Genomic DNA, 26049 nt, shown 5'->3' with positions numbered 1-26049 from the left:
AGTATCCCAGATTTTGGTATCATGTCCATTCATCATTGCCTTGTAGCGGTGGGTACTCGGAGTTTGAGGCAATTTCAGTTTTTTCACCAATCCGTAATTGATGAAATTGTGAGTAGCACCGTCATCTACCAAGATGCTCACCTTGTGCCCTTGCAGAGATCCGTGCATACGTACTAACTCATGTGGTCCAAAGGTTTGTTGCCACATGGAAGCTGTGAGACAGCATTCATGCACCACATCGGTGTGTGTTACTTCCACTGTAGAGAATCGTGAGGAAGACTCAAGAGGCAGTAGTTGCATCGTGTGCACTAGTTTCTCCTTGCCATGAGCAGCAGATTTCCCCTTGGGACAATCCTTTTTGCCATGACCGCTTCCTAAACATTGAAAACATAATTTCTCTTTCTTAGCTTTATCAAAGTCCTCAGGAGAGAGAGGACCTCTGGACCCCTTGGGTTTTTTAGATGCTTCTGAATTGGCTACTATAAATTTCCTTTTATTGTGCCCATACTCTGTGCGTGTATTACCATGTGTATTAGCAGGAACGTGAATATTATGTGCTTTCTTTTCATCTGGATCATCGTGAATATGTGCTTTCACTATGGCTTCCTCAAGTGTTTTAGGGTCTTGGATCTTGACGTGCTTCTTAAGTACTGGTGTCAGACCACGTATAAACCCCCGTACTTGTTGAAAGTTATCTAAGCCTTCCAACTTGAGGATAACATCCCGATAGTGAGATATATATTCAAGCAATGATGGGTATTGGCGCATGGAACATGTGTCGCAAGCCGTCCAATTCCGATCTGCCTCATTTGTAGGCAAAAATTCTTTGTGAAACATAGCTTCAAAAGCTGCCCAACTCTGTGGTATGATATTCTTCTCCTTGAGAGACATCCACCATTTGTAGGCCTTGCCTTCTAGAGTTAAGCTTGTTTGCAGAGCTCTGACTGCATCTGGAGTATGCCGTAAGACGTGAATTCCATCCCACTTGCTGAGAAAGATATTCACTGCATCCTTATTGCGGTCTCGGTCTTCTCCCTTAAAAATCGGTGGTTTGGTGTTTTTCAACAACTCATCCACCTCTTTTGCAGTGAGAGTGTGCAAAGTATTAGCAGTTGGGCCTTGCCCTAGATTAGAAGGGCCTTGCCCTTGTGTAGCAACGTGCTCATGCATGTGCGTGTCAGCAGGACCCTTGGACTGCTGTTGCATTAATTGAATCACTAATGTGGATAGTTTAGTGACATTTTCATTTAAAGCTTTAAAATTTTCGTCCATGACTGACATGCGTGTCTGAAGTGCACAAAATTATTGAATGTCGAGCAATTCATAAGTATTATCACCTGCCATAGCGTCGCGGGTACTCTCCTTGAGAGGATCCGGCCGCGAGCCATCATAGGCAGGATCAGGCATACTTTGCTCAAAATAAAAAGTCATGTTGATATCTGAATCCATGGCGACACAATGCGGTGCAAGGAATGGTCAGAAAAATGCATGAGATTGAGAACACTTGCAAAGTTTAATTAGCCTTGCTAATTTCGTCAAAGTCGATATTATCTAGGTGGAAATCGATCTGATATGTTTGCCATATAGGGAGTTCCTTAATCCCTTATAGCCGAATCAATTATGCGTTCAACCATTAATTGATTTTGAAAAATAATGTCACTTGGAACTCCCCTCAAGATGCTTTTATTAAATTTTTGAGTTTCTGCCGATAATACATAGAAAATGTGTGTGTCGGAAGTACTTGCCGGCCGTGTCGATATGCCGAGCCTTACCGAACCTTGCCAAACCTTGTCGAAGCCGCACAAGAGGGAGGGGGGGGTACCCCAATGTGGGTACCGTCCCTTGTGTTGCAAAAAAACTTCGGCCACTAACCCCCAAGGGGTTGGGCGCCCATCAGGTGTGTAGAGAGAATTGCTCACCGATTATGGCCGCCTGCGGACAGCGCAAGGGGTTGAGCAAAGCTCCCCTTGCCTTGTGTGGTGATCGTCTCCACCTGCTCTACAGGCATGGGAAAAGCTCCCCCCGCCGGCGCGATGCCATAGAGCCCGCAAGGGCGTGCTTTGGTGCAGGTCACCGATAGGCGGAATTTCCTTGCAAGGGCTGTTGCCCACGTCTTTGGGCTTGTCGTCCTCCTCACAAGGGGTGAGCTCCACGCCCCCTTGACCCAAACATGCAAAAAAGCATGCACAATTGTGTGGCTCCCCTCCTCCACGGCTGTGCCTTTCCCAAAAAAGGAACCTTGCTCTTGATACCAATGTTAGACAAGGGGAACTAGAACCTAGGAGTCCACCTCCCAACCACCCACTATATAGCATGGCTCCTAGCCCTTTGCCCTAGTTAGACTCCCTTTTCACACTGCCTAGCCTGGCCTTGCCCTTGTCTAGTCCGGCCTTGCCCTTGTCCTGACAAAGAGAATTGGGTCTTTTTAGTGAGGGGGATTCATCATCCTCAATACAAGGTTTAAGCTAGTGATAATCTTCACTCCTTTGTAACTAGCATAAGTGGTTAAATAAATCCCAGGTTCATCAGACTTTAGTTCCTTCAGGATATCCAGCATTAGCTAACAAAAGATGTTGAAAGAAATTTGAGCAATTACTATTTGTTTAGCTTGACCGCCTAACCAAGAACAAATAAGGGAGAGATGAAAGTCCACCGGTTGGGGAAGAGTAGGTCCAAATGGTTGAGGATAAACCAAATGGCAGATCAAACCACTTGATGTTGGATATGCATGAATCTTTAGGGTCAAGAAACTTGCAAGCACATTTAACATAGGGTCATAAAACATTCCATATGGATTATGTGTAGAAATTTGGGTTACTTTTGGCAAACTCCATGTTACCCTTTGTACGAATGTAGAGGCCTGTATTGGAAGGGCATTTGGAATGATCGATGAGGTTGAAGTTGAAGGGGGCTTTTATGAGTTCCCCTTTGTCTAGGAACTGTCCACCTTTCAAAATTTTGAGTCTGCAGTCTTCAACGGTAGAGGCAAGGAGATTAGCCAGGTAAACCCATGTTTCACTAAGAATAGGTGCTAAAAAATCTTTGTTAGGTAGGACCCAAAGCTGATGGTCCACCCCAAAAGATTCAATTTCAATTTTCCTAACAGGTAGGGAAGGAAAAACCTTGGAAAATTTTGGTACCATTTCTAAGAGGTTAGAGTCACAGAGGGAGCAAAGATTACTCTGAAATTATTTGACGGCCTCAAGAGCCGCACTATCGCTACAAAAGATACCACCTGTTTGAGGGATAGTTGGCGTAGCCAAGGTACTGATTAAAGAAGGATTGAGGCCGCATAGTTTTTTCAGAAAGTTAGACAGCTCAGCCTCAGAAGAGGAAAACAGGGCAATAGGTAGCTGGGCAATATGCTGGGAAATCAAATTAACACCATCTTTGGAATCCTTGTCCAAGGTATCCAAAATCTTGACCCAATCATTAAAAGATAACATATGCAAGATAGACATCTTTTTGTCTGTGGTAAGAGCCGAATCATATATTAGTTGAGAAGCATCCAAGTTGCCAATACATCTAAGGACAAGAGATGTTGCCACAAAGAGGGGTTCAGAAGATAATTCCAAGCCTTGCGAGAGAGCAAGGATCTGCAATAAACAAAAATTTTAGTAAGGCTATGACTACTTATGGTAGTAAGTAACACAACATTTGGCCTTTCTTGCCAAGAAAGGTCGCGTTCTAACTATTAAGGCATTTTTTGGAGTACCATCTTTTAGGTAAAACTTAATCTGCTCTAAAATCCTTGTATGATTCTCTGGGTTGTATTCTACTCTCATGCGAGCTGTCATTCTAAAGTGTTTGTGATCCTAAATGGAAATATATAAACATAAATATAATTAGTCTTGTGGATTGGGCCTGCAAACCTTAAACCGGCCAAGTTAGAGACTATAATAGCCATGAGCAGGTAACCAAAAAATTAGTCTATGAGGGACCGCCTACCACCAACCAACCAATCAAGGGATTATAAATTGTGGGTCCATCTTAGAACTAAGATTCAAAACTAGTTTCTAAAGCCAACATCCCAGTTTATCCAAAAAAAATAGAAAAAACCTTACATATAAGATGTGTGCGTAGCTGTTTTTACATAAATAATAAGACATAATTGAACTTTAACATTCAAAAGACAGCTGCCTTCAGAGAAAGAGTAATGATAAGTACAAAAACAACCTAGCCTTAGAATTATCTTTGTACAATGATTATAAGAATGAAGCCTCATCCCAATATGCAGGTATCAAGAGTACTTCCCAGCAGTAGGTGTAAGTGTAATCATGTGTAGACAATTGCTTTAAGCCAAAAAAACTTCCAAGATAAGATAGATTCCTTACCTGCATCGATCCAAACAAGACAACAAATACGTTAGCCTTGGATGTGTTTTACAGGTATCAATGGACTATACCAATTGTTACTCATGTCCATCTTACAACTTTTTTAACTTGAAAAGCACTGTCCAAAGTACTCATGTGTTCCAAATTTTATGTAAAACCATTTTATCATCCCAAGGATTATACTTCTCAATATCCTCATCATCATAATAGCATACAAATTATTCTTATCAGAAGGCCACTACCCCTTCTAATCTAACTGTCTTATCCCCTATAACAACTCATCAGTCTTTTGAGTTTTACTTTGTTGGATTAGTTAAGCTCCACTTCCTCTTTTTTTTTGAGTTCATGAAGCCATAAAGTGACAAAAAATCTTTAAATATCTTAAAAATTTCCATAAATACTTTAGGAGTATCAAACTTGTTTCTGTTATTAGGACAGACTTTGAATAGTATATGCTCATTTAGGTTTTATGGAACCAAACCTCCCTAAGCTTGTAAGCCAAAAAAGGAAAAATATTCAATACGCTCCTCTTAGTTTCAAAAAAAATTTGCCTTACTAATTATCATATCAAGTGGCAACCCCCTAGTATAAACGCGGTATTCAGCCAGAACGAAGGTCGAACCATGAAGCAAAAAGAACAGCCGCCCTTTGGGGCTTTTTTCATAAACTATACCCAAACTTGTGAATGCCACAAAGGTGTGATGTAACACCCCATTAGAACAACGTATACAAGCAATTGTAGAGCTTTATTGGCTGAGTTTCTCTAGCAAGAATCATCATGCGCCAACTTGTCGTCATACAGCAGGTTTTCTCAAAAACAATGTTACCGCATGGGTTCTCATGAGGTCCGGCTCTGTAGAGCAGAGTAGCCCATGCCCATTAGTATGGCATGGTAAGTGAGGCACAGTTGTAGAGTAGAATTTACGCCACGTTTAATAGCTGCCACCTAAAAGACCCCCAGGGGTTCCATCCCATGGTGGATACAAACCTAGTGTAGTTGGGCAAAAAATTTAAGCCATAGTAAAAGTGAAAATATATAGCAAAGCTAACAGCAATCGGGGATAGTATAGTTTTAAGAAACAAAAAGATTAATAACCTTCTTTATAATAACCTTTTACTGTGAAAAATGTCGACTAATCCATATCATCCTATGTACTTCCTTAGCTTTAAAAAAATATGGAAAAATATTGCATGCAATGCTATGTTTTTTAACTTCATCTTAAAATATGCTCCAAGGTCGAGCCCTTCAAAGCCAGAATCAACTAGGATTATCACTTGACCAAATTTTAGGCCAGATATTAAGAACCAGAAGTCACTGAGTCATCCAATAGTCTACAACAGGTTATGCACATTCATCAACACTACACCACATTCCATAAAGAATCCCTTTGAAATTAAAGTAATAGCTGAACTATCAGCCCAGAGAAGTACCAACCAGAGCCAGAGAAGTATCAGCCAGAAAGCAGGCCACCTCAAACCATTCCCATAAATAGCCAGTTTATGAGAGTAGAGTCTACTCCAAAAAAATGACTAGTCACATTCAGAGACCGGGATTAAAAGAACAAGATTCTAATCCTAGCTACCTATCACTAAGTGTAGGTAACGTTGGATTAGGAACCAAGGGGATTTGAGTGATTCGAGACACCTTCAATAGCAAGCGTAATTTCGTCTGTTCTTTACGCATGTATTTCCTATTAAGCTTTCTTCACCTCGCTTGATAAATGTCAATCCTTTGCCTTTCGCCATTTGTAACTTGATCAAATGACACCATAATAGCTCGTAATTGTAGAGCTGCTTTTGCCACAGGTATGCACACTCACCATCATTACACCAGATACCATAAAGGATCTCCTTTTGAATGATAGATGAACTATCAGCCCAGAGAAGTAATAGCCAAGGTCAGAGAAGTATTAGCAAGAGCCAGAGCCAGAGCTAGCCATAAAGTAGGCCACCTCAAACCATTCCTGGATATAGCCATTGTATGAGAGTAGGATCAAGTCGAGAGAAATGACTAGCCATATCCAAAGACCATGCTTTTTTTATAAAAAAAGCCAGAAAAATGTGTTGTAGACCAGATCTCCTAACTAGACATAGCTAGCAGAAGACACTTGCTATTAAAGCACAGATATCCAATCACAGTTAGCAAGTCAAGGCCACCAGGCTTCCCCATGTTACAACACCATACCCATCACAGGTAGCATGTTATGCAAAAAACCAACTTTCAATAAGTTTTCATGATAGGTAACTACTACAGAGATTGCATAGAATAATTTCTCAAGTAAAGTGAGCTGAATGGAGACCAGCAAAACCAGTTATAAGCATTTTCTAGTCAAAAGACCAGCAAAACCAGTTATAAGCATTTTCTAGTCAAAAGACCAGCAAAAACTCAGAAAAAATGCTTCTTGTTTTGTGTCCAAGCTTAGATTAGTTAACAACTTTCCTTAAAAAGGCCTCTAACACAAAATAGGGCCAGAGTTCAACTATAAAAGACCAATATTAGGAACCAATCTCATCAGTCTAATTATAGGCATATAACAAATTCAAAGAGCAAGAATGTAGGATTTTTAGACCAGTACTAGGCATGTGTCAGCATCAGCATGGGCTAGGTATCTTTATTCATGAGGCAAGCAAAATCTCAGATTTAAAGCAATGTCAATGGGAAACTTTAATTTTTTCTTTGCATTCAGCAATTAATAGGGACAAAAAATATATTTTTCAATATTTTAAGGCAAGAAAAAATATGTCATAATCACCCAATAGAGCAAGAGATTATCCAAAAATTGAGATTTTGAGTACAATATAGAACCTGTGAGCAGAAGTATTCCCAAAATAATCTCCAAAATGCCAGGGGAAAGCCAAGTACAATTCCAATGTCATCTTACTCTCTCTTTCCCCCTTTTTTAATCTAGTACAACCAAGTCGATATATGAAAACCTCGTATCGGTTTATGCCATGAGGAGCAATTAGAGGTACTCATTAAACCATGCTAACCAAGACAGCATAGTAAGCCAGCAACAACATTCAAATCTCAATTTAGTAATTTCAAACTCAAGGTGGAGAACCTTATTCTAAGAGTAGGCTACTTGTAATCATGCAGCAATAATGTCAAAGGATTAGTCAACTGCCAGAAGTGTGTTGGGTAAAGTATCAGCTACATACATAGTTTGGGTAGCATTACCAATAGGTTGAGTTATGGTAACTAGAACTAGCTATCATGGTCAGATGTTGTGACGAAGTGTGTGTGTGTGTGTGTGTGTGTGTGTGTGAGCGAGAGAGAGAGAGAGAGAGAGAGAGAGAGAGAGAGAGAGAGAAGGAGAAGAAGAAGAAGAAGAAGAAGAAGAAGAAGAAGAGTATTTTAACGTCGTGGATAACTATCCCAAGAGACCTTAAACATCTATTTGACGAGGAGAGTTGAACTCAAGACCTGTTATTCAAGAGGGAAATGGAAGAACCAATCTACCACATTTGGGTAATAGAAAGGCTATACCATATTCCTCCTTTTCTTAGCACGCGTGCACACACACACACACACGTGAAGAAGGGTATTTTAATGTCATGGGAAACTATCGTGAGAGAGAGAGAGAGAGCTACAGCAAGGCAAGAGAGAAGCTTCAATGGCGCCCATGGAGCCTCCTAATCTCAGCTCTCCTTCTCATCTGCAAGAGTTCGTCGTCGATGGGTATTCTTCTAGTAGAAGCTAATTTTTTTGTGATCAAGGATGATGTCATTTCACTTTGCCTTGTCAAATCAAACGCCTTCTTTTTTTTGGGTAAGCACAGCTCATGGGAAAAAAATTTGATGAGATCATCTCGGATTTGCTTCACTTCACCTTGTTGTAAACTTGCAAAGGTTGCCTCGCTAAGGCCCAAGCTTTTGCAACCGCATCTTCATTGGCACAACAATGTTTCAGCTCTTCTGCAAAAACTTTTCTAGGCTCTCCTACTCGTGTCAAGCTCCTTCTATGCAAACAAGAGAGTTGGTTGTAGACGTTCCCTCACCCCTGTGATGCCTCTTGTTGTTGAGGGAGAAGATGATGATGATGATGATAAGAAGGAGAAGAAAGCAACTGTAGAGCGGGAAGCACAAAAGGCCGCATCAACCAAGAAGAAAGAGACCGGGAACTTTGGTCCTTATGGATGTGAAGCTGTGGGATGATGAAACTACCATGTTGAAGCATTGGACGGCACCTGGGCGGGTAGTTGCCTCCTTTTTGGAAGTATAGACAGCTACTTGGTGTCACACTAGATGATATTCATAAAGCTATCTTCGATTCCCATCAAATGGTCTGAAGCCAAATGTTAAATCCCATGGATTTCCCCCTATCCATTAGGGGTCAAGCCTTATCAATTGTGTTTGAATGCTTGCTTTTGCAGTTGGCCACGACTTTGGAAACTTGGTCAAATAGTCTACCCACCCATATATATGACACGCACATATGCATGGATCAACAATCGAGAATGATGCCACATCGCACCTGTGATTGAGAAACAAAACAACTTTGGAAACCCTATATGTGATACGCATTGATAGAGGGATCGATGGTGAAGAACGATGCCATGCGGCACTTGTGATTGAAACAAAAAGGTTGTTGTTCTACTATGCAATGGTGAGAGTCGACACTCCGACCTTCCTCTTCCGAAGAAAACACCCAAACCATCTCTCCTAGCACACGCTCTCAGAAATAGATTGCCATCTGAACTATAAAAGTCTTTTCCTCCCTTTGCGTGGCGATTCAACATCCCTGATCTCGTTCCATCTTCTAACCCTCCCCTTCTAAAGTAAACACCCCAACCATCTTCCCTAGCGTGCGCTCTTGGAAATAGTTCACCATAAGAACTATAAAAATATTGCCCCCCTTGGTGCGGTGATTCAATGTCCTTGATCCTATTCCCTCTAAAGATCACGTCCCTACCATTCATTCCTTAACAAGCTGCCCGTGTCACTTATAAACAAGGAGGTGCTTCCAAGCTTGTGGTTAGTGGTTATGGCATCAAGAAATTGAAAATAATGATGACCATTGTATATGACTTGATGTCATTAGATAACACCATTGAGGAGTATGTAATCAAGGAGCCAAGGAATAACTTCATCCAAAGCTATGATATTGAAATCTAGATTGTGAGGTTGTTGTGGTTCAATTGATGAGAGTGTAGTAGTGGTTTGGTGATCACCTTCGTGGTGAGGTTGAGCCTCTCGATACAATGTGGATCACTGTTAGAGATGGGTTATCACAAAGATTTTGCCTACTGTATTTTTGTTTCTTTAGATTACCTTCACTAAATGAAATAGATTTGGATGTTTTAGAGATAGAGAGAGAGAGAGAGAGAGAGAGAGAGAGCTCACAATGTGAGTGCAGAGGAAAGGGGGCATTGGGCGGGGGGGGGGGGGGGGGGAGTAAGGAGGCATATGTTAAGGAAGAGGAGCGAGCAGGATGTCAAACAACTACCATTGCTTATGTCGCAAGTAGGTAAACTCCGTCATCCATTTTCTCCTATGATTCAACTCCATATGGTAGAAACATAGCAAGTTTTGTATTTCCTACAACCTTAAGATGTCTCTTCAATAATAGACCCTTTTTTTGGTCTTGGGGTTGGCGACATCCTTGCTCCGTCCAGAAGCGAAGTAGCTTGCCAACGGGAGCTTTCAAGGTTCTGTTGGGAGGTCACGTGTAGGAGAATCTATTTGTGTAGTGGCTCGTCAGGGTGATGTGTTCGAGTCTCTACTTGGAGTTTGCATGTGGGAGGATATGTTGTTGGTAGTGGTCTGGTTCTTTTCTCTCTTGATGGATGCGGGTTAAGCGGTGGGTAGGTGTGAGCTGCCCATCGTTTTAGTGGCAGCCCGGAGGATGTGATGATCGTTATGCAATGGTACGGTTCGTCTTGCATGGGTTGGCTTTTGCTTTTAGATCAGCACATGAAGATTCTTTTTTGTACTGGTTTCGGCTAGGTGTCTACTTGATCCTTTCGGCGTTATGTGAAGACTCTCTATGGAGATGCGGTTGTTGGTGGCAATAGCACCATCATGGTGGCTCCCAACAACGTCGTCCTCTCGGCATGCTATGGTATGTGTGCTTTGTATGGTCAGTCGATGTCCTCCTTGGTCGGGGATGGCCCCCTATTCGGGCTAGTTCTCATGTGTAGTTGTTAGTCTTTCTATATCTCAGTGTGATGGTTGATGCCATGGCTCGGCTGAGCATGGCTTATTATGTATGTTTTTGGCTTTAATACATTACCCTCATAGTTAAAAAGTATTCCTAATGGCTTCAAAAAAATTAAAATGTATCCATAATTCAAATATTCCCTCAACAACAACAAAAACGATGCGTTAGTCTATAGCACGTAGCAATGGGCAACGACGAAGCTCGCAAATTTGCAACAAAGTTAGTTGAAGGACGGATACAACATTTAGAGAGAGAGAGAGAGAGAGAGAGAGAGAGAGAGAGAGAGAAAATACTTTAAAAAGAAGAAAATGCTAAAGAGACAATAAAGGAGGAGAAACAACTCTTTATATGAACAAAAAAGATCTTTTTGACTTTTCACCTTCATATGTCTTTTGACTTTCCACTTTCCTCTGTCTTTTCGTTTCCTAAACTCACCCTTTACTTATGCACTTAATATTGTGACATGCACGCGTAGTCAAGCCCAGTCAGCATACCAGCCCAGACATCCCAGTCTGCCTAGTAAGCAGCAGTTGTAATGGCACAAGATGCCAGGTGTCACCCTTTCTTGATACTGGACCAGCCATGTAGTATAAGGCCCTTAGAGCCGGATGAATAAAGGAAGAGATCAGAGTGTGCAACACAGTGTGTACTTTACATTGGTGGAGTTGGCAGGCACTCAACCCCCGCTCCAATTTAACCTTTTCTTTGCCCAGACTTTTCTTTCCCTCAGTTCTTCTGCAAACACTACACAGAGCGAATCTCCTTATTGCACAGTAGAGTACCCACTCCTTGCACGCGTTCACAAACATGAGCCGCGTCAGTTCACCCAGACCAGCCCCTAGCTCGCCACAATATGACGATGCCTCGATGCATCCCAAGTTCACAAACGACCCTGCACAAGCTCCTCTAGAGCACATGTTCTCAGCGGTCTCCAACATGCTGCTACAGCTCAACCACACAAACCAATCTTTGGTAGGCTTCTTGACTAATCAACACGCAAACACTACGTGCACAGATGCGAAGGTACGGCCCAAGAGTTTTTCTGGGCTACCAACGGAGGATGTCTTGACATGGATTGATCACTTTGACAATGTTGCAAGCTACCATAACTGGAATGACGATCGCAAGGCCTTGGAATTGCGAACACTCTTGGATGGGGTAGCCGCCACCTGGTTTGTCCAGCAACATGATCAGGTCAAGTCCAGACATCCCAGTCTGCCTAGTAAGCAGCAGTTGTAACGGCACAAGATGCCAAGTGTCACCCTTTCTTGATACTGGACCAGCCATGTAGTATAAGGCCCTTAGAGCCGGATGAATAAAGGAAGAGATCGGAGTGTGCAATAGAGTGTGTACTTTACAATATGTTTTAAAAGAACTTTTATTTTTCCTAGATTGGGAGACCTAATTGTGAGTTTGGAAAAAAAAAAGATACCTATTCATCTAGATGTTTTTAGTTTTTAGTGTTTTTAGTTTTTAGTGTTTTATAGAGAAGCCTCAAACGGATTGGTTGAGTTTGATAGTTTGTGCTTGTGAAAGGATTGCTACCTTCTTCCCTTTTTTTTTTAGCAAAACTCGCAATTGTGAGTGAACTATATTAATCAACCCAAATAATTACAAAGTCTTGTCATGCTCGTGTTGGGCCATGACATCATCCAGGGACCATAAGTACATCGGCTATCAGGCCAACCAACTCACTCCCTTATCCTTGATACATAAGGTCCATTATCATGTTCTTCTGAGATCTTAGTTACCGATAGCCAAGATTTTCCCCCATCCTAGGCATACCCTCTACTGACAACAAGGCACAAGTAGTCCTAAACCAATCCTCCGAGTGTTGCTTGCACCTGAGCGTCCAAATTAGCACTTTGCTTTCTTGTATACTTTTTGTGAAGCTTGCCACTTCAAGACCTCCTTCAAACACACGACGGTTCCTTGTCTGGCATACATTATGTAAGAAGAAGTACCTAACGACTTGAGTGCTAATGAGGATGGTAGGACTACCTGAATTCTTCCCTCCAAGGAAAAGATCAGTCTTGTAAAAGCCAATTTTCCGTTTGGACCCACTTGCATATTTTCCCTGCGAGGCCTTTGATAGTTGGGCAATCCATGAAGAGGTGGGCCAGATCTTCACTAGCCAACTTGCACCCCAAGCATCGATATGTACTTTAACATTCTTTGGTGAATCTTTTTTTTTTTGGGCAAAACTCACAATTGTGAGCGATCGTATTATAAAGTCACCAATAGATATACAGCTCATCTTCCTCAGCACTATATGGCACAGGCACCTTCAAATGGGATCAAGGGTGGAGGTAAGAATGGTGAGGTGCACGCATTGTAGGTCGTGCGATCGGGCGATCCATTTACAAATTTGCATGACCCAAATTTACAAGATTGCGCGCTTCGAAATTTACAAAACTATCCCAAATTCACAAATCGGCCCGCATTTACATATGGTGCATTGGAATGCCACATACTTCAATGAACGCATGCGAGCGTGGTGGTTAGAGCACATGCACCGCATGGGGGAGGTCGTGGGTTCGAGGCTCAAGGTACGGACTTGAATTTGCCTACTAGCCCGAATTTACATATTTGCCCGAATTTACAAATCGGCCCAAATTTACAAAAACACATCCGACGGCTCAAATTACCCTCACCATTGATCCCATTTGAAAATCCCCGTGCAAAATAGTGCGAAGGATCCTCAAGCTCAGTAAAGCCTTGAGGGACAAAGGGTTACAACCGAGCCTAGTTACAATCACCTAGTAGCTTACTATTGCGGACAACTAAATCCTTTACAAAGCAGGGCTCGACCGGATGGCGAAGGTTTCGCTAAGCCACTCATCCAAGCTATGCCTTTTAGTCACCACCTCACTTACTACATAAATTAACTCCTTGTTTTCTTGTACAATCTCTGAAAAGCTTGCCATGGAGAGGTTGCTGTCGAAGACATGACAGTTCCTAGCCTTCCACATATTATTGAAGTAACAATATCTAACAATTTGAGTACAAATAAGAAGTGCAAGAACTTCAAAAAATTTTACCCCCCAAGCACAAATCCCTCTTGAAAAACCCTATCTTCCACGTCCTTTGTACCCATTTGCACATCTTTCTTGCGAGGCCTCTAATAGATAGGCATTCCATGAAAAGGTGGCCGAGGTCTTCGCTAGTCAATTTGCACCTTGAACATCTATCGGGTCCGATACCTCACGCTTGAATCTCGATGCTTATCGGCAAGGCCCCCCAAAGAACCTTCCACATGAATATCTTCATAAACTGAGGCCACTGCACATTCTTAGGTGAATCTTATCATTGGCAGGCCTCATGATTTTATCACTTGTTTTTGTTCCAATCGCACAAATTTCGTGCGAGTTGAAGCAGACATTCGTGAGCTCTACTAGAGTCACTTGGTCGCACTCGAAGGCATGACTCGGGTTGAAGGCATGACCCGAGTCATGCGATCAAGTGCTCAACCAACCACGCTAGCTCCTTTGCCAGGCTAGCTCCTTTGGACATTTCTTCAAATATCTTATTCAATCTCTTCTGAGATTAAGTTTTTAGACGATTACTTCTTTTTCATACGTTCATTAGTTGCGCTTTGTTTGTTTTGTGTGTGTGTGTGTGTGTGTGTGTGTGTGTGTGTGTGTGTGTGTGTGTGTGTGTGTGTGTGTGTGTGTGTGTGTGTGTGTGTGTGAGAGAGAGAGAGAGAGAGAGAGAGAGAGAGAGAGAGAGACTCAAGTTATTTGCTTTGATTTTATGTTTGTATCTTTTTACAATTTATGTTTTTTTTTTCTTAATGTAAATGGCATGCCATTTTAATTTTGAAGTAACTTGGTTTTTTTTTTCTTAATGTAAATGGCATGCCATTTTAATTTTGAAGTAACTTGGTTTTTTTAACCATCAATTCGAGGGAAGACAATAGGCAAAACTTGATACACACTCTACAAATGTACAATCGGATATCGATGTACACATTACACCCACAAGGGGCCATATTGTGGAAACAGTTCCGCAATGGAGAAGTTGAAGACATATCCATCTAGTGTAGACCGAGAGCTTTGAACCCTCAACCTTGGGGTTACATAATGAAGGCTCAACCAATTGAGTTGTGCTCTTTGAGTTTCCAGATGGGCGACATTAAAACACACATTTGTCGCCGATATAGACATTCTTACGATGGCGACGACAGTGTAGCTTATGAGGTGAGATTCCAAAATGGAGTGCTGGTGGCATGAAAGACAAGAGTGGTGGAGTGGCATGTCAATATCATTTTCTTTTTCTTATAATCATCAGCATGAAGCTTGATGTGCTAAATACTTGTATTCTTCAAATTGTTGGCATTTTACTGTCCTGAGGACTATATGAGGCTCTAGAGGCTCGAGTTGAAGCCGCCTTTCGGTGCTCACGCTGATTTTCTGCAACCAGCGTTACCTTCATCGCCCGTTATAACCTTGTGAGTCAACCTCTAGTGCGCTGTGTTTTTCTTGCACACATATAGCTTCGTGGGCAGTGTAATCTGCTTCTCTCTCTCTCTCTCTCTCTCTCTCTCTCTCTCTCTCTCTCTCACACACACACACACACACACACACACACACGCGCGCGCGCGCGCGCGCGGCACTTCCTTACTCTGCAATGACTCTTGCTTTCTCGAGTTCATGTGCATCGATGCACTACAATGATGGTAGGTTGCATCTTGTAATGACAAAGTAGTGGGTTAAGCCTGCTACCAACATGCAACCATATTTTTCTTTCTTTGCATTCATAAATTTGTGGTGTTGAACTTTGCCATTCTCCAGTTTGGCTCTTATGTCGGCATTTCTGCATCTCAAGCATGTCTGTTTAGCATCACATGCGCACGAAATTGGCGGTAAGAAGCATGCTTAAATAGGCATGTGCAAAGAATAATCAGATACACAACATACTCAGACAGGAGACCATGATTATATATGCACCATGATTATGTTAGTTAGCAGGGGATACCATGATTATATATGCACAAACATCATAATCTTAATGTGTTCCCAGCCTGCCTTTAATTGTACTGCCCAAATCAATACATGGATACCCACATTTTGGATATCTTTTAATTTTTCAGATAGAGCGAAGCTAATGAGGTTGATGACTGATATTTCATTGGATGCTAATGCTACATGAACACACAATTTTTTGGGAATATTTTCTTGCTTCTGGATGCTATGACATGCTAGTGTTTCAAAGAAAACATGTTCTACTGGTGGCAAAGTCAGGCTATTTTGCTCTTATTGACATAAAATTTTTGTTCCTACGATACAGATGAAGACGTTGGGTAAAAGTTTGACCTTGCTCGAGAAAACACCTGATTGGAAGCATACAAGTGTGTTCCTATGTGGAAGAAGGGAAAGGTATCAACAATTAAAAGCAGGGATGTCTAAATGCAGAGACATCCACTCTCACTCTATGATGAATTAGGCACCCTTGTACCGACATTCAAGAATGCCCACCTGTTGGGGCATGGTGAAATGAGTGCTTGAATTCACAACAGTGAAGAAGCAAAGATCTTAACAATCAAATCAGGATGTCAAAATGCAAAGGCAGCCTTTTTGTCTGCTCTCTCGCTCTATGATGGAGCACAAGGAAATTGGCATGCTTGTAGGAGTGGCACTGACATGGAACAATAGAATTCACGAATGTCATTTAGGGCTCCCAGGAATCCACCTAGTGTGGCAAGGTGAAGCGAGTGCTTGAATTCACAATAGTGCATTTGCTTGCCTGGTGCAAGTGTATTGTACACGCCTCATCATGTTTGGGGCTGCTTGCAGTCTATTGATGTTGGCTGCCTCAATTCTTTCTGCATTTGCGGTCTCCCCAGATGGACTAACACTACTGGATTTAAAAGCTCAATGGCAAGACCCCTTAAATTATCTGGGGAGCTGGAATGTGTCAGAAGCTTCTCCTTGTTTATGGGTAGGTGTCTGGTGTAACAACAATTCCAGGGTGTCAAGCCTGCACTTGGAGGCCATGAACTTGACTGGTATTATCTCAGAGAAGATCGGTAATCTGGAAGAATTAGAGGAATTGGCTCTCTCTCGCAACAGTTTTTCCGGACTCATTCCTGCAAGCCTGGCAAAATGTATGTCTTTGCAGGTTTTGGACCTTTCTCATAATGGCTTTCTAGGTGATCTTCCCAGGGAGCTTGGTTCACTTTCAGGGCTTCTCATACTCGACATTAGCAACAACAGCATCTCTGGCAGCCTTCCAAAAGAGTATGGTAATCTTCTGTTGCTTGAGACCGTGAATTTGAGCAGAAACTTTCTCACAGGAAGTATACCAGCAGAATATGGCAACCTCAAATCTGTTATGTACATGTTGCTTCACACAAACCGGCTTACAGGTGCTCTCCCTGCATCTCTTGGCAACTTAAGCAACCTTGTTGAATTTCGAGCAGGCGAGAATGCTTTGTCGGGGACCATCCCACCTGAATTGAGCGAGTGCAAAAGCTTGGAAATTCTTGGTTTGGCCATGAATGAAATGAAGGGTGAGATTCCACTCGTGTTGGGGAGAATGCAGAGGCTAACTGAGTTAATTCTTCGGAAAAACAAGCTATCTGGAAATATCCCCACAGAAATTGGCAATTGCACAAGTTTGAGAGTCTTAGCACTCTCTGAAAATGCTCTCACAGGGCCTATTCCTGTAGGGCTTGGCAAACTCAAGTATGTTGAGCTTCTTTATTTGTACAAAAATCACTTGAATGGAAGCCTTCCTCGGGAGCTAGGTGGTTGCATATCTCTTGCAGAGATGGATTTTTCAGAGAATGAATTGACAGGTAGTATACCAGATGACATAGCCAAGTTGACTAGTCTTCAGCTTATTCATCTGTTTGAGAACAACATTTCGGGTAACATCCCACTAAGTATGGCAGAATTGCCCAACTTGAAGTACATTGATCTATCAATGAATTCCCTCAATGGAACCATTCCAACAAAACTGCAAGAATCAGATGCTTTGGTTAGTCTTCAGCTATTTGCCAACCACCTTGCAGGGGTTATCCCGCCTCTCCTTGGGAATCATAGCAAATTGTTGGTGTTGGATCTTTCCGTCAACATGCTGAGTGGTGGCATTCCCCGGTATGTTTGCAAGAACAACCAGTTGATGTGGTTGAACCTCTGGTCTAATAGCTTGATAGGAGAGATACCTGAAGGAGTGAAAAAATGCATTTCTCTTGTGAAGCTTCGTTTGAATGATAACTCGCTCCAGGGAGGAATTCCGTCAGATATTGGTCACATGACAGCCCTTGAAGAGCTCGATTTCTCTAACAACCATCTTGAAGGCAGCATTCCAATCCAGTTGGCAAATTGCACTAGCCTCCAAACACTACGACTTTCTGGAAATCACTTAACAGGAGAGGTCCCGCATGTTTTTGGGAAAATTAAGGAGCTTGCTATTGTGGATCTTTCATTCAACGCACTGACAGGAAGGATTCCTTCAGACATTACTGGCTGCATTAAGCTTTTACAGCTGGATTTGAGCCATAATTTATTCGAAGGTCCATTATTGGGAGAGTTTGGAGCGCTCACTTCACTAAACAAGCTTTCACTTTCAGGAAACCGGCTCACAGGTGCGATACCAGAAAGGTTTGGCAACCTCACCCGCCTTTCCGAATTACGGCTCGACAGAAACAATCTTTCTTGTAGAATTCCCCGGCAGTTGGGCATGATGAAAAGTCTTCAGATGGCCCTTGACTTGGGCTCTAATATGCTATTTGGCGAAATTCCATCAGAACTTGGGGCATTGCAATTCCTTGAATACCTTTATTTAGATAACAATCAACTAGAAGGGCATATTCCTGCATCTTTTGTTGATTTGAAGAGTCTCATTGTGTTCAATGTATCATCTAACCATCTGATTGGACCCTTGCCGAACGCCTCTCTCTTTCAAACAATGCCCACTAGCTGTTTCACTAACAACATCGGGCTATGTGGTCCACCTGTAGGGAAAACTTGTAGTGACCTCTCCTATGCTCATGTCAAGGCAGGCGGGTCAATTCGACTAATGGTGACTCTTTGTGTTTCTATAGTGGGGATAGCAACCTTTTCGATTCTACTAGTAACTCTGTGGTACTGCAAAAGCACATCGAGGAGGAGTGTAGTCTTAGCGGATCATCAGAAAAGCTTTAATTTAAGCTCTTATGGTTGGTTAAAGGCAGGGCCGGGCTTCATAGATATCTTGAAAGCCACAAAGGGCTTCTCAGAAGAGTGCTTGATTGGAGAGGGTTCCACTGGTCTTGTCTACAAAGCTACAATGCCTACTGGTATTATCATGGCTGTGAAGAAATTAAGTGCATATAGAGAAGGTCCTAACATGGAAGACACGTTCAATGCCGAGGTCACAACTCTCGGCAGTATCTGCCATAGGAATATAATTAAGCTTTATGGCTTTTGTTTCCATAATGATGCTTATTATTTGCTCTATGAGTATATGTCAAAAGGAAGCTTAGCTGAACTCCTACATAATGGGTCATTTGTATTGGACTGGGATGCTAGGTACAAAATTGCATTAGGTGCTTCTGAAGGGCTGGCATACTTGCATCATGATTGCAAGCCAAGTATCATACACCGGGATATTAAATCCAACAACATACTACTCAATGAGAAGTTCGAGGCTCACGTGGGTGACTTTGGATTGGCAAAGCTAGTGGACTTGAGTCATAAGAAAACTATGTCTGCAATTGCAGGATCATATGGTTACATTGCACCAGGTAAGCATCTTGGACTCCGATGCAAGGCTAGTATGTAGTATGAAAACTATGTGATTTGTGTTCTTATTTGTAGGGAGCCTTCATGAAAGACTCATCATGGCATTGAACTTTAAAGACGATAAATGCATAATACTTTTTATCTTGTATTGCATGCTTATTAGCATTAGATGCCTTGAATTGTCTTTTTGTACAAAATGACTTGAATCAGACAGATGGGTAGATGCATTGAACCTTAGAATCTAAGAATTATGCATGTTTAACTTAAAAATAGTATTTAATGCATTGAACCACAGCATTAGAATCAAAGCTATCAGTATTAACACAATAAGTTTTGGACAAATTCTCACAATATTTCCCACATTGTGACTTACCTCAACATCATGAGCTTCTGTGAGGGAGGCGCCGCATACCTGGCTAGGTACGATTGGGGGTAGGGGGCCGCCGTCCCCTACCCCCAATCGTACCTAGCCAGGTATGCCGCGCCTCCCTCACAGAAGCTCATGATGTTATGCATTGTATGGAAAACAATGAGAAAGACTCCGTTTTCCTACATGAGAAAATTTTTAAATCTTCTTGTGATTATCGGGATTCAAGGGCTCTCTCTCTCTCTCTCTCTCTCTCTCTCTCTCTTTTTAACTGATCTCTCTCTCTCTCTCTCTTTGCCCTTTTGCAGAGTATGCGTACACATTGAGAGTAACAGAGAAAAGTGATATATATAGCTTTGGGGTGGTTTTGCTTGAGCTATTAACAGGGCAACTTCCAGTTCAGCCTTTGGAAAAAGGAGGGGATCTAGTAACAAGAGTCAAAGAGTTTTTGGTGATTGAGAGGGACTTCAAGCAATTGTTTGATCCAAGCTTAAACTTGCATGAGGCTTGTGCTTTTGAGGAAATGGTGCTGCTCCTCAAAATTGCTCTCTTTTGTACTAGGAGTGTGTCCTTTGAAAGGCCATCCATGCAAGAGGTGGTTCACATGATCACCTCGATGAGAGGAGAGAAGTGCACCTAGAAGCGATGAGGGGATGGCAACTCTTGATGCTAATGAGACATGGGATTTGGTGCCATTGTCAGAAGGAAAGATTGTGAATATGCCATTACACAGGTTGTTGGGAATGCTATGTGTGTGTATAAAACCTTGTTGCCTTTCTGTGGCATATCTAGACATACAAAGTGGGAGTGGTTTTTTTCAAAGACCTCCTTTTCAAGGTTTTGTTCAGACAATCGATCACCACGGTTCAACACCCGCCGGTATGCCCAAAAGGCAGAAGAAAATGCTTGGTTTTTATAATTGGCTCAAGCCATTTGATGGGCTCTTTGGGTAATCCATGGAACTTATATCTATGAAAGGAGATAGGGAAACTAAGGGTTTGTTTTGGCATGCCAAGATTATTGAATGAGCCCAACTTTTGTCATCATCCTATGTGTGCAAGCACGCACGCATTGTGTAAACCATCAACCACAAGAAATGTAGCATTAACAAAAGAAAGTATCACCAACAAGGCACCATGCAATTGGTGAGATTCTTTGTTTAAGGATTGAAAAATGGACCAAAAAAACACTTGAAACTAGCAAACATATCATTCGATTTTTACTGATAAGATTTATCGACTCCCACCTTGGGTTTGCATGGAGCATACCCATTTCATTATGCAGACTTTGCAAAAAGAATATTTTTTCTTATGATAGTTAGAATCAAATTGAATGTGTATCAAGGAATCTATATCCATTATAAGTTTATGCAAATAATTTATGAGAGAACTCATAACATTTAAGTTTCCAAATTGTAGACAAAATCAAGCTTTGGTACAAGTACAATGCTTTGCTAAAAGAAATAAATTATTAAAATAATAAATTATCTATGTTACAGATTTTTCTTATATTCATAAACATGACTTATCAATGTCCATCGACCTTTGTTTTGAAGTATCAAGTCTTTGCAATTGGGTTTTAAATTAAAAGCAATTAGGTCTTTCCAATCTCAGAAAAATAAACTCTTTCAAAACATATTAAGTGCATAAGTGAAGGGTGAGTTTAGGAAATGAAAAGACGGATGGTGGAAAATCAAAATACATAAGAAGGTGGAAACTCAAAAGACCTTTTATGTCTACATAAAGAGGTGTTTCTCTTCTCCTTTATTTTCCCTTTAGAGTTTTCTTCTCTTTCAAGTGTCCTTGCACTCTCTCTCTCTCTCTCTCTCTCTCTCTCTCTCTCTCTCTCTCTCTCTCATTGTCATAACTGTCCTTCCCATCTAATACTTCGACAAATCTACGTGCTTCGTCATTGCCCGTTGCTACCTGCTATAGTCTAGCACATCATTTTTGTTGTTGTTGAGGGAATCTTTGAAGTAGGAGTACCTGTTCATTTTTTTGAGGCCATTAGGAATACCTTTTGAAGGAATAAGTATTGGCCTCTTTCAATATACATTCTTCTACCACCTTTACTTTCATTGACACCAAAGCGTATTGGATCCTCCAAAATTACAATGACCTTTGGGTCAACTTATATTGAAATCCTTGTAAAATTCCCTTGTTTAACATAAAACCATGTTATGAGGATATTCCATAAACCTAGGGTCATAATAGTCCAATTAAAGCCTCGTAGAAAGTTAATTCATTTTTGAAAGAGTTTATATGTATCCTCCTTACCAAAAAGTGAAAGATATTATAGCAGAGTTTAAAAAAACTATTGAAATAGTCCATTTGCCTTGGATAATTTCTCTACTAAGTTGAGAAAAAGAGGAGGCAAGAAAAAAGAAGCCCATGCAATGTCTATGGATGGTGGAGTTAGGATTGTAGGAATGCACATACAGCTTGGAGATGGAGAAGAAGCTCAAGGTACACAACAAAGAGTGTATTGTTGAATGTGTGAATACAAGATAAGATAGTTCTACAGTGATGGAAATATATACAAAATCATGGGGAAAAACCTCCCAATGTGAGGGGAAAAAGCATCACGATGATCCTAAATGTATTCAAACATGTCACTACCATATACATGGCAACAAATCCCCCCAGAATAGATGCGATGAACAAGATCTAGCACATGGAGTATAGGGAAGTGCTATACCCTATGGACAGGATCAATCCACGAAGGGAAGGAGCCCAAAGCTTTGCGAAAAGCTTCAAACTTCTCACGAGGCAAAACCTTTGTGAACATATGTTCAAGGTTGTCCTATGTCGCCACATGAGCCAAGCTGATATCTCTAGCTGAGAGTGTCTCAGTGAAATAGTGATAATGCACCTCAATGGGCTTTGTGCGATCATGAAAGACTGGGTTTCTCGTAACTTCTAATGCGCTCTGACTATCATTGTAGAGAGTACCAGACTCGCGTCCAACTCCCAAATGAGCCATAAGGTGTCTGAGCCACACACACTCAACCGTAGTTGTGAAAGTTTTCATGTACTCATCTTTACAACTAGAGATGGCCATAGTAGGTTGCTTCTTGTTCAATCGAGATATGAAAGAAAAACTGCTTTTCGACACGTGTTTCATATGAATTAGCCCAATCTAAGTCAAAAAAGTATGTAAATATGGTGGCCAACATGTAAAGTGCCACTCAAGTAGCAAAAGATCATCTTAACTACCTACCAATGCTTAGACCATGGGCTATGCATAAATTTTCTTACTTGCGAGAGTGCGAATTGAATATCTAGCCTTATAATGCATACATAAATGAGGCAACCAATAGCTAGCTAGTAGAGGGTAACCTTTGTAAGATCTCCAGCATCATGTAGACTTAACTTCAAACCTATCTCTATAGGAGTGGCAATTGGCTTACAATCTTCAAGTCCAAATCTGCTTGGTAAAGTTTGCAGACACTTTGTCTACATAATGCAATACCCCAATCACACTGCTTAACTAAATGCCCAAATAATGATGTAGAAGCCCCAAATTTAATGTCTCACATGTGGCGTTCAAATCAGCCTTAAATTCAACAATATGTATCACGTTTGAACTAGTGAGCAATAAATCATCCACATACACAACAACAATAAGATATACATCATTTGCACGTTTTACATACAAAGTTCTCTCTAGTTGGACTAGTTCAAAAGCCACCCTCACTCAACTTGGTTGTGTATTTTCTCATACCAACAAGCAAGAGAAGATTTCTTTAAACTATACAATGCTTTAGTACATATGCACACTTTCTTTTCCTATCCTTTCTTTACAAAACCATGAGACTGCATTACACACACTTCCTCATAAAAGTCATCATTCAAGAAAGAAGTTTTAATTTTGGATTGATGTACATCCATCCAAAATAAGCTCTTGAATACACAAACTAAACGAACAATAGTCATACAGCAAGTGATAGCAAATTTTTCTTTATATTCAATGCCCTTTTGTTGAGCATGACTTTTTGCAACAAGCCTTGCCTTGTAGCAATCAATTCTACCATCCGGATTTTGTTTCAACTTATAAACCCACTTCTTACCAATGGTCTCCTTGCTAGGAGGAGGCAAGTCACATAAAGACCTAGTAGTTCTTCAGAAGTGCATCATATTCATCTTGCATACCAACCATCCAATTCTATAAATGTTTTGCTTCAACCTCATCACACATACTTGGCATAGCCAAAGCATAACAATTTGATGTACAAAAAGCATGATGAGAACCTGAACGAGTACGATTAGACAAAGGTCCATCCAATTTATTGTCACCCAAAGTATGCACTAGTCATTTTGGCATACCTCTAGCTTCATCATTTTCAACCCTATCCTCATCAAGCGCATCATTTGAATCTGCATAAAAATAGGCTATCTCTTGAAATCTACGTAGGCTGAATATTTGCCTCATTTGGACTTATATTTGTATTCTCACCATTGAAAAGAGGCAACAAGGTATCAAAAAGGCCCCATGAGCTTACATTTGTCTCTTTACTACATGACAACAAAGGTCTAGCGTGCATCTTCCACAAAAAATCATCTCAAGAAGTCAAGATATGTTTCGACTACGACGAATGATATAATATGTAATCCTTTCTTTCAGCACTATAACCAACGAAGATACATTTGACATTTATCATTCAATTTTGTGCGTTGTTGTTGTGTCATTAGAGCATAAGCCAAGCAACCAAAAACATGCAAGGACCAATAGATGGCTTTCTATCATGTCATACCTTGTATAAAGTCATAGACTACAAAGATTTGGTGGGACACCTATTAAGTATGTAGGCATCACACAATAGCCTCTAGCCAAAAAGCATGTGGCAAAGCTTTTCTTGTGACCATACATCGTGCCATCTCCATAAGTGATCTATTTTTCCTTTTAGCAATACCATTTTGTTGAGGTGTATAAGACATTGTACATTGGTGGGGTTTTATTTGATGACCAACAAGAAATGCACCAAATTCCAAAAAGACTTGTCTGAAACACATAAAACTTTGGACTTAGCCTTAAGCAGATTACCCATGTATGCAAAGAGTAATTATCAATGAAAGTCACAAAGTACAAATTGTTACTAAAAGAAGAAGTGTGCATCGGGTAGCAAACATCATTGTGAATAAAGTCCAATTTGCGAGTAGCCTGCACTGAACCATCTTTTGGGAGCTTAGAACACTGTATTTTTTCTAGTTAGACCCTTCACAAACAAGGTGAACTTTGACAAGCATCAATAGGTTATAAGTTCTTTGGGTAAGCTTGTAGACCTTGGTGTGCTCAAAATTTTTCTTTGGGCTCGTTTTGGTTACATGATGCTAGAGATCCTACAAATGTTACCCTCTACAAGACAATTGTTGGCTGCCTCATTTAGTATGCATTAGAAGGCGATATATTCAATTTGCAATCTCACAAGTGAGAAAATTTATGCATAGTCCAAGGTCTAATCATTGGTATATAGTTAAGAGGATCGGTCTCTACTTGAGTGGCCCTATATATGTTGGGTTATTTTATCCCAAGGAAGATCATTATTGTTGCCACCAAATTTATATGCTTTTTCTATCTTGTATTAGGATGGTTGGCATGACACACAAGTGTTTATGAATGGTCTTTGTTTCAAGTTCAACATTTCATGCATATCATGGTGGTGTGTAAGAACCAACCTACTGTGGCCTCTAGTTGTGAGGCTAAGTACATGGCATCTTTCATAGCTACAGTTGAGTGTGTATGGCTCAAACACATTATGGATGATTTGGGACTGACGCTCTCATCTACATTGAGAGTCAGAGCACACTGGTAGTTGCAAGGAACGCGGTATTTCATGCTCTCACAAAGCACATTGAGATGCATTATCACTATGTCGGGGAGATACTCTCTATTAGAGAGATAAGCTTGGCTTATATGCCAACACACAACAATCTTACAGATCTTTTCACAAAGGCATTACCTCTAGAAGTTTGAAGCTTTTCATAAAGCTTTGGGCTTGCCTACCTTTGTGGGTTAATCATGTCCATGGGGTGTGGCACTTCCCTACACTCTATGTGCCAACCATTGCATCACTCACAATGGGGACTTCTTACCATGTATATGGTAGTGATGAGTGTGAACACACTTAGGAAGATTATTGTATGTACTCATCCTCTAGTTGTGAGGCTGAGTACATGGTAGGCTTTCACAGCTACAGATGAGTGTGTATGGCTCAGATGCCTTATGGTGGCTGATTTGGGACTAGTACTCTAATCTACATTCACAATCAGAGTGCATTGGAAATTGTAAGGAACCTAGTCTTTCATGTTCACACAAAGCACATTGAGATGCATTATCACTATGTCAGGGAGAGACTCTCAACTAGAGAGATACGCTTGGCTTATGTGCCAACACAAGACAATCTTGGAGATCTTGAAGTTTGAAGATTTTCGCAAAGCTTTGGGCTTGCCTACCTTTGTG

The 26049-nt window shown here is 41.1% G+C and overlaps 1 protein-coding gene across 1 annotated transcript; it reads left to right on the top strand.

The window, feature by feature from the left end:
- Positions 1-11361: 11361 nt before the first annotated feature.
- On the top strand, positions 11362-20908 carry LOC147435681 (uncharacterized). Its single transcript, XM_086487764.1, has 5 exons — positions 11362-11666; positions 14917-14944; positions 15784-15872; positions 16290-19225; positions 19899-20908. The coding sequence occupies exons 1-5, from the start codon at positions 11362-11364 to the stop codon at positions 20228-20230; spliced, it is 3690 nt and encodes a 1229-aa protein (XP_086343890.1). The 3' UTR covers positions 20231-20908.
- Positions 20909-26049: the final 5141 nt, after the last annotated feature.

This window comes from Adiantum capillus-veneris, chromosome 18 (assembly GCF_014529385.1).
Source record: "Adiantum capillus-veneris isolate H3 chromosome 18, ASM1452938v2, whole genome shotgun sequence".
NCBI classification, from domain to species: domain Eukaryota; kingdom Viridiplantae; phylum Streptophyta; class Polypodiopsida; order Polypodiales; family Pteridaceae; genus Adiantum; species Adiantum capillus-veneris.
Note: the sequence above shows the minus strand (reverse complement) of the source record. Positions and strands in the feature narration are given on the sequence as shown.

Coding starts and splice junctions, on each gene's coding strand:
- LOC147435681 (XM_086487764.1), top strand. CDS start 11,362: ATGCATCCCAAGTTCACAAACGACCCTGCACAAGCTCCTCTAGAGCAC. Junction 11,667..14,916: donor GATGGGGTAGCCGCCACCTG/GTTTGTCCAGCA, acceptor TTCTGCAACCAG/CGTTACCTTCATCGCCCGTT. Junction 19,226..19,898: donor ATATGGTTACATTGCACCAG/GTAAGCATCTTG, acceptor GCCCTTTTGCAG/AGTATGCGTACACATTGAGA.